This window comes from Cornus florida, unplaced genomic scaffold (genome assembly GCF_030987335.1).
Source record: "Cornus florida cultivar Cherokee Brave unplaced genomic scaffold, ASM3098733v1 CherokeeBrave_3.0.0_Hap2_scaffold_197, whole genome shotgun sequence".
In the NCBI taxonomy this organism is placed as follows: Eukaryota; Viridiplantae; Streptophyta; class Magnoliopsida; order Cornales; family Cornaceae; genus Cornus; species Cornus florida.
Window position 1 is genome coordinate 35,498 of NW_026775690.1, and position 8,204 is coordinate 43,701.

Here is an 8,204-nt window from a genome sequence, read left to right on the forward strand (position 1 = left end):
TTATTTTTTATTATTCGGAAGTTAGATATTTATTTGTTTTTTTGTTTTAATTCATCTCTGGTCAAAATGATGAATTTTTTTTTTTTGTTTTTTTTTTAAACAATCTTTATGACAACTAATTTTTACAAAAATTGTACAAAAACTTGTTGATAATTTTTAGACAAGTGTTTTTTGAAAAGTCAATTAAAAAAATTAAATTCTTACAGAATAATTTTTATAATTTATTATTAAAAATTCTCCTTTTATATTTTGACAAGAGATGAATTAATTACAGAGATATGCTTAAGTATGCATCTAAGGCTTCATTTAAATAATAGAAATAGCGAGAAAGACAAGGAAAAGAAAAAAAAAATTAAAAAAATTAACAGAAGATGTTGGATAGCAGAAAAATAAAAAGAAAAAAACTTTTTATAATCAGCTATTTTTTCATAAATCTTTCCCAAAAAAAAAAAACATTTATGCAAACTTACAATTACACCCCTTTTTTATCTTTTCATAATAAAATGTATTTATGCTTAATTTTAATATACCTCCCTCAATATTCTACAAAATTAAATATTTAGAATCTATTATTATTTATTTATTTATTTATTCTGTCTTAAAAATGACCATAAATTTTATTTGGTACAAAATTATTTAGACCTAATTTTTTTTAATAAAAATAAGAACAAATTAAGTAAACTATAGAAATTTGTTTTAAATTATAGGTACACTCCCACAACTTTCTTTTTTAAAAAATTAACGATAATTAAATGGATGATTTTCCTTCGTCAATCTCACTTTTTTCACTTACACTTTTTTTTATTTATTTTCATCTAATCGGTCACTAAAGAATTATAATATCACCGTCTCAAAACGCAACATCGTTTTTGAACGGAATGAGTAATATAAATAAGAAGACATCTCGTTATTAACACAAACTGAGCTTTGTCTATATTTATGAATAGTTCGATTTTCTGACAACCTATGGTATAAAATTATTAAAATTGTGAATTTAATAAAATTAGCTACAAAAAGTGTCCACTTTAGTAAACTTCAAAAAAGAAGACTTTATTACTTTTGCTTTACCAACTTCGGTTCAGTCTATGCTACTACTACCAGGTCATACACAGACCACCAAACCCTGAACAATGGCGATCATAACAGAAGAAGAACCAGACCCAACACCCCAACCAAACACCGACTCAACCCCACTCGTCCACAAACCCACCTCACCACCAACCCCACCCACCACCACAACAAACCCCTTCACTTTCTGGTTCTTCTTCACTCTCTCAGTCTCTCTCATCACCCTCCTCTTCATCTCTCTCTCTCAGCTCACCCCACAAGACCCCAAAACCTGGTTCCTCACTCTCCCCACCACTCTCCGCCACCACTACTCCACCGGTCGAACCATCAAGGTCCAGACCACCCCAAATCACCCCCCAATTGAAGTCTTCGCCATTCAAGATGGACCCATCAAATCCGATAACATACTCATTGTACATGGGTTGGGTTGTAGTTCTTACTCTTTTCGCAAAATTGTCAAGTCTCTGGGCCTCAAAGGCCTCCGTGCAGTCGCTATCGATCTACCCGGTTCTGGGTTTTCCGATAAGGCGACGATTGTGGTGGAAGAGAGCTCCGGTGGTGGTTTAGGGAGCGTTTGGGAGATTTATAGTGATATTAGAGAAAAGGGTTTGTTTTGGGGGTTTGATCAGTTGGTTGAAAATGGGTATGTGGATTATGAGAAGAACAATGATGTTAGGGTAGTGAGGAGAGAAAGTGTTAAGGCCATAGAAATGGGTGCTGAAGAGATGGGTAGGGTTTTGGGGCAGGTTATTGATTCAATGGGATTGGGTCCTGTGGATTTGGTTTTGCATGATTCAGCATTAGGGTTGGGGGCAAACTGGGTTGCAGAGAATCCGGGATTAGTGAGGAGCATAACACTTCTTGATACCGGGTCCTGGTCAAATGCATCGGCTTTGCCTTTGTGGCTATTGGGAGTGCCTGTGATTAGAGAGGTGGTGTTGGGGTTTGAGTTTGTGTTCAAGAGGGTTCTTGAAATGTGCTGCTTGAAATCAGTTGGTGGGTCGGAGGCGGAGGCTCATAGGATCCTTTTGAAGGGTAGGGATGGGAGGCGGGCGGTTGTTGGAATGGGGAAGAAGTTGAATTATAGTTTTGATGTGGCGGAATGGGGTGGTTTGGATGGGGTGAAAGGTTTGCCAATGCAAGTGATCTGGTCTAAAGAATGGAGTGATGCCGGTCTCCAAGTTGCCGGTGCACTTCCACAGGCAACGTTTGTCATGCATTCTGGTGGGCGTTGGCCTCAGGTGAGGATCAAATATATCTAGAAACTTTTGCTTGTTTATCTTTGGGCCACCTTTTTTGGAATTGAAATGGAATGAAATTGCAATTTGTTATGCATTTTGAATGTTTTTTAAAACTACATGACGTGAGACAGTAAGTTGGTATTGTTTCTCTTAATTGACATTCTTTGTACATGAATGGAATTATTTGACTGATAATCCGTTTCTAGCCTACAACAAATTTATAAATGCAAACCTTAACACAGTTGCCATCTAACTTATTTGTTTAAGTAGGATTTGACTAGTGAATAAAGCTAATGCTTGGATGACTACTTATATGAAATCGAACTGACCGGAAAATCTTTGCAAGAGACTGTAAATTACATGCTGATGATAATCATTTAGTCTCCTGTAGGGGGGTTAAATATGTAGTCATAATTCTTATTTAGACAAAATGTTCATTCCAGTTGTGTACTCGATGTGCTGGTTGCAATGTGCTTTATTTCTAATAAAGTATGAAAACTGGAACATGTTAAACAAAAATGTGATAGGCTATTGATAGATATGAACCAATGTAGGTTGTATAATAGGAAGACTAGCAGAGTGTGGACTCTGTATGTTTGCTTGAGAATCACTTCTTTTATATAAAAAAAAAAAAAAAAAACAGTTCATTTGAATGCGACAAGAAAAGTTTTCCACTGGTTGTAAGTTCTTATGGATTCTTATTTCATCCTCATCTTCTCTACCAAGCCACTTAGTCTCTTCAAACAAAAAAAAAACTCACAGTGATAGTTTTTATGAATTCAGAAGAAACTTATTCTTGCATTTGTGTTCGTCATATGGAGATGCTTGTGTCCAGCATGAAGGGAAGCACATGCGTCATTTCTGCTTTAGCCATTCGTCACCATTATTATCATATTCTGTCATGCCCTTTTATGAATTAGTTAGGATATTGTTCTGTGAGGGGAGTTCATTTTCTTTAAAGAAAAAAAGGGTCTTAATAATATTATTATCACTTGTTAAAAAATAATGCAATTGTAATGACCAGTCTTAATGTTGGTCTGTGACCAATTCGAGAGGTACATTTCAAGATTAACTCACCAGTCATGTTCTTGATTGATGATTAAATGACTCTATTAGTCATCATCACGATATTTCTACGTACAATTTTCTGCTGCGATGCAAACACGCTAATTGTCTCATTTGATAAGCATGGTTCTCTTATGGTTGCATAACCGGCTTGTTATTCCATTGTTAAATTGTAGACAAGTTGAATTGTCCTTATTAACCTCATTTCATCGGATCTTTGGTGGAAAGTCCAGTGTGAAAAGGTAGCTGAAACTTACAATGATAAAGTACAACAAAAGTATGACTTCGCATATGCTTGGGTTCTATGGGTACTATCGTGGAAGAATGTGATTAGAATTGGTGGCAGAGCAGTATTTATTAGAGAGAGAAGTTAATTTAGTAGAATATGATTCAATTCATATTTTAAGATTAATTCATTACAAGTTAAAATTTGTGGGGGTAAAAGTTCCAATGTCGTCTAGTTTGCTATTATTCAATCTTTGGTTTGGTACTAGACAGTTGGAAAGGTGGCACACTCACAGGGCCAGAATTTGTCATACCCATCCAAACCAGATGATGGGATAGTATTATCTTGTTTTGATTTTCAAATAGGATTGAGACAGAGAATTGTTGGAGAGAAGATACTGAAGCTTCTCTCTTTCCCCTCCCTCTCTCCTCAAAGAAGGAAAAAACCTTTTTAAATATGCATGTAAATAATTTATCGTAGTTACCGAAAATGTATATTAATTTCATAATTTATTCTATTCAGTCAAAAAAGTGTTTCTCTTCCATATCTCAGAAGATTAGCATTATTGAACAGATATTTTATCTTATGGGTATTAGACTGTTAAATTTATTTTAATTCCAGACTTTCAGTGATAATGTATTTGACTATTTATTGCACTTTTTGGAATCCCAATATTCTTGTAATTTTGGTGATTTCAGGAAGATACAGCTGATGAGCTAGCTGAAAATATTTACAAGTTTGTGTCCTCCTTACCGAAATCCATTAGACAAGCCGAGGAAGAGCCCGTACCCGAGCATATTCAGAAGATGTTTGATGAAGCAAGAGAGAATGGTCCTGACCACCAGCACCATCATAGTCATGGTGGCCATGACCACCATGATGGTCATGGTCATGCTCATGCAGCTGGTTATATGGATGCATATGGGCTCAATCACGGCTGGGGAAGTTGAACTGTTTCCTTATTTCTGGAACTGGATATAAAACCCATGACAAGAAGTTAACTAATTTAGATGCTCGGTGTTACTTCTTTAATATCTTTTGTTTGTACAACACTTCTCTCTGTCCAGAAAGCATGTATTCTATAAAGATTGTTCTCATGAAAGTTTGAAGTTGAAATGTGGCAGTTTTTATTTATGATGGCCAGATTTCCAAACAATACACGATGTTATGATATTATTGCTATTTTTCCATATCATGTTATAGCTCTTTTTTGTCCATAAAGCACCTAAATTTGTCGAGAACAGAGCATTTAAATTTGTAGTGAATGTGATGGGTAATAGAAAGATGCATCATTAGTGTTTTTATTACTTTTTTAAGAAAGTTCAAGCAAACGCTGGCACACCCACAATGTTGCGTCTTCATTATAAGTTCTTGTAATGATCTTGAAGTGGACACACCAAAAATTTTCAATTTTGTCTCTAATGCAGCAAAAATTAAGAATCTAAAAATATCACATTCAGTGAAGTTCTTTCATTTCCCAAAAATCTCAATTCAAAGTTCTCAAACTGCAATTACCTCAGCAGATATTTGAAACAGATTTTGCATAGTTCTCATCAGAATGAACTATCGATTCTCTTGCCAGTAGGCAAGATTTCCTGCGCTATATTCAAGTCTTTTAGGTGTCTGGCTACTGCACATTCTTGAATCTGTTCGTGGAGCTTCTAAGACTTTCTAAATTTGTTTGTTTCCATCAATGAGGAGTACATGATTATTAGAAATCTAACTTCATTTCTTCCGATGATCGTCATCCTCTATCAAGATTTTTCATCTCATGCAGCTGTGCCCGGAAAAGGGCGGAACAAATAGAAACATGCGACTTTGTTCTTTATTAATTCAACGCAATGCACTCTTACGAACTAAAACAGGGCAGCATGCACAACAAATAAATATTTCATTTTGGGGTGTAACTACAGTTCTCCATGATTATTATACAGATAAATGAGTTACATTCAGGAAGAATGACAATGTTGAAAGATTCCAAGCCCCAGTGGAAGAGTCAGAGCATTGCTACGAAGGATATGTAAATCCCCAATTTTCCTATTGAATCCCTACCTGTGTTCTCTACAAATTGAAATCGAGATCGAGGCTACTAACATTAAAAATTTTGGAGCCTCTAAAAATGACACTTTCTGCCACTAACCATCCAATGTCGCAGATTGGACGTGGTCAAGGGCTTGGCTGATGGCTTACTGTGTGTTTTCAAGTGTCACACTGTTTGCTAGCTTGGCCAACTCCTTTTCCTGCTGTTCCTTCAGAAAGCTCTGGGCAGTTGCTGTGACGATCTTCACAAAGAAGTTCATGAGCATGAGCCACACAACAGTGTTCCAAATTGAAGCAAATGATAAGTCCCACTTCTTCATCTGAGGGAAACGGGTGAAAAGTAAATACCATTGAAAGGAAAAAATTATGCATGCAACACGCACAATGTACTTTTTCATGCAGTAAAATACATCCGGCTTTTCCATAAAAACAGGAAAAAGATGTTCAGGATGTCGAAGCATGGTCCAGCCAGAACACAGGAGTGGTATCCTCTCCAGAAGTATTGATGCACAAATGTACTTACACAAGAACGTTACCTTAGTATTCGAGGAAACAGGAGGAGAGGCTGTCATATACTTCTCCTTGACAATATGTAGTTTGGCAACGAGAGGAGGCAGGATAGAAGAGAGTCCAGGGACAAGACTGAGTACCCATATCAACTCATTTTCTATCAGGTCGAGAAGTTGATTGTTGCAAACAGAGATAACAAAAGCTGTCTGTGGTAACACAGGTAAAAATTATTTTATATGAGATCGAATGCCAAAAAGAGCTTCAGGAAAAAGTGTATCATTTGATTATTTTAGTATGACATTTACAACATGGCTTTTTATAAGGAACCATTACTTTTCAGGAAACACTTGAATGTGAGAACTAGCCCCCATGAGACGGTTTATTTTCTCAACAAGACTTGCAAGTCAAAGAGCAGGACCTAGACGTTAGTAGAAACAAAAATTATTGTTATATGGGCTGTTCTTAGATAAATCTGAAAACTAAGCATATAAAATTTTTAGTGCTAATAATTAGTCCTACAACACTTTAAGCAGCTTAATTTTTTTACTTAAAATTCAAACCCCTTTTAAGATTTTTTATTTTAAGCACTTCATTGGGTTATTAAACAGAAGAAACGATGATAAGATGTTATTTTAAAAGTACTGATATAATAAGATCATCTAAGTTAATCCAACCACATTGAATTTCTACGCAGAAAATCTCCCAAGCAGGGCTAAATCATTTGACAGATCCTGTATGACTGTACAGTCCCAAAAATGATTTTTAAACTATTTTCCAAACATGAGGCACATAAAATAGATGATCATCTTCAATTCTTTCAATCCAGTGCCCCTCTTTTTATTTAACAATCGCGTCCTGTCAGGGTTGTTATTTATTGGGAATATAGCACTGCATCATAGCATCAAACTAATAACAGCATGGACCTAAAAGAGCAGCAACTACCTATATGTTTTTCAATCCAAAGAACATATATAAGAATCATACAAACCTGTATGTGAGTTTTGATAATCGCCTTCCCAATCAATGTTGCTGAAAAGAACTTCCAAAATGGGATACCAAATTGTCCACACATGATACCAGCAAGGTCAAATAGAGGATTGGGCACCTGATAAATATTTCATATAAGCTGCAGAATGCAAATTTTAAAGAATGTACATTTGTAAAAAATAAAAATAAAAATAAATTAAATATGTACAGGTAGTCAAAGTGCATGATCATGACATTAAAATGAAAAATCAAAGCACTCTAAAGATGAAATCATGTATCTCTCCAGTTCATGCTGATGGCAAGAGTCCAAATCTCGTTTCGTTCATATATATTGTGTATACTGTACATATGACAGGAAAGAATATTTATAATTAATGGCTACAATAACCAAGGTAGATATGAAGTTTAACAACTCTATAATGATGTTGCCACTTATTCTCTTTCCTTCTTTTTTTCTTTTTGGTCCCTCATCTGCAATTTTCCATCTCCGTCATAAAAAAATTAGGATCAGGACTGCAACCACAACACATATAAAACCGTCCGGAGTTGCAAGTTGAATCCATAACTTGTAAGACAAAGCATAATGTAATCAAAATTATACAGTATTCAGTAGGAAAAATAAGGATATATTGTGCTATGCAAACCGCAAAGCAATAAAGGAATCAATTTCATAATTTGCATGTCTCCAATAGAAAACTAAAAGAGAGCTCAAAATTACCGAAGCAAGAACCAAAATTGTGAAGAAGTTCAGATACTGCGAGTGTGAAAGGAGCCATTGTTTGATCTGTTTTAGGTGATTGGCTATGATTCCACCATCCTCTTTTGACGAAGAATCCAAATCTTCCATGACTTCCAATTTGCTACCTGATATGCTAGCTGCATGAATTATACGCATCAAATTAATCTACAATTCAGAATAGTGCAGTTTAATTAATGCTGATACATGCAACTCATGTTACTTCACCCTGGTCAGCACCAATTTGTTAATTAGGGGCACCCACCCTAACGCATTACTGAGTCCTACCATGGACCAAGATAACAATTTTCAATAACACTAAACACGGAAA

The 8,204-nt window shown here is 35.4% G+C and overlaps 2 protein-coding genes across 2 annotated transcripts; one reads left to right on the forward strand and one right to left on the reverse strand.

Moving 5' to 3' along the window:
* The first annotated feature begins 1,046 nt into the window (after positions 1 to 1,046).
* LOC132289448 (protein AUXIN RESPONSE 4) lies at positions 1,047 to 4,790 on the forward strand. Its single transcript, XM_059789982.1, has 2 exons — positions 1,047 to 2,309; positions 4,299 to 4,790. The coding sequence occupies exons 1-2, from the start codon at positions 1,131 to 1,133 to the stop codon at positions 4,548 to 4,550; spliced, it is 1,431 nt and encodes a 476-aa protein (XP_059645965.1). The 5' UTR covers positions 1,047 to 1,130; the 3' UTR covers positions 4,551 to 4,790.
* A 682-nt stretch (positions 4,791 to 5,472) lies between these two features.
* Positions 5,473 to 8,047, reverse strand: LOC132289449 (vacuole membrane protein KMS1-like). The gene is made up of 4 exons (XM_059789984.1): positions 7,856 to 8,047; positions 7,139 to 7,255; positions 6,177 to 6,356; positions 5,473 to 5,960 (listed from the first exon to the last, which is right to left on the reverse strand). The coding sequence occupies exons 1-4, from the start codon at positions 8,030 to 8,032 to the stop codon at positions 5,787 to 5,789; spliced, it is 648 nt and encodes a 215-aa protein (XP_059645967.1). The 5' UTR covers positions 8,033 to 8,047; the 3' UTR covers positions 5,473 to 5,786.
* Positions 8,048 to 8,204: the final 157 nt, after the last annotated feature.

What these genes read in the sequence shown, in the direction of transcription:
- LOC132289448 (XM_059789982.1), top strand. Translation starts at nt 1,131, where the DNA reads ATGGCGATCATAACAGAAGAAGAACCAGACCCAACACCCCAACCAAAC. An exon ending in CTGGTGGGCGTTGGCCTCAG is followed by an intron (nt 2,310 to 4,298) that starts GTGAGGATCAAA and finishes TGGTGATTTCAG; the next exon opens with GAAGATACAGCTGATGAGCT.
- LOC132289449 (XM_059789984.1), bottom strand. Translation starts at nt 8,032, where the DNA reads ATGCGTATAATTCATGCAGCTAGCATATCAGGTAGCAAATTGGAAGTC. An exon ending in TTATCAAAACTCACATACAG is followed by an intron (nt 6,357 to 7,138) that starts GTTTGTATGATT and finishes GTGTTACCACAG; the next exon opens with ACAGCTTTTGTTATCTCTGT. An exon ending in CTGTTTCCTCGAATACTAAG is followed by an intron (nt 5,961 to 6,176) that starts GTAACGTTCTTG and finishes CGTTTCCCTCAG; the next exon opens with ATGAAGAAGTGGGACTTATC.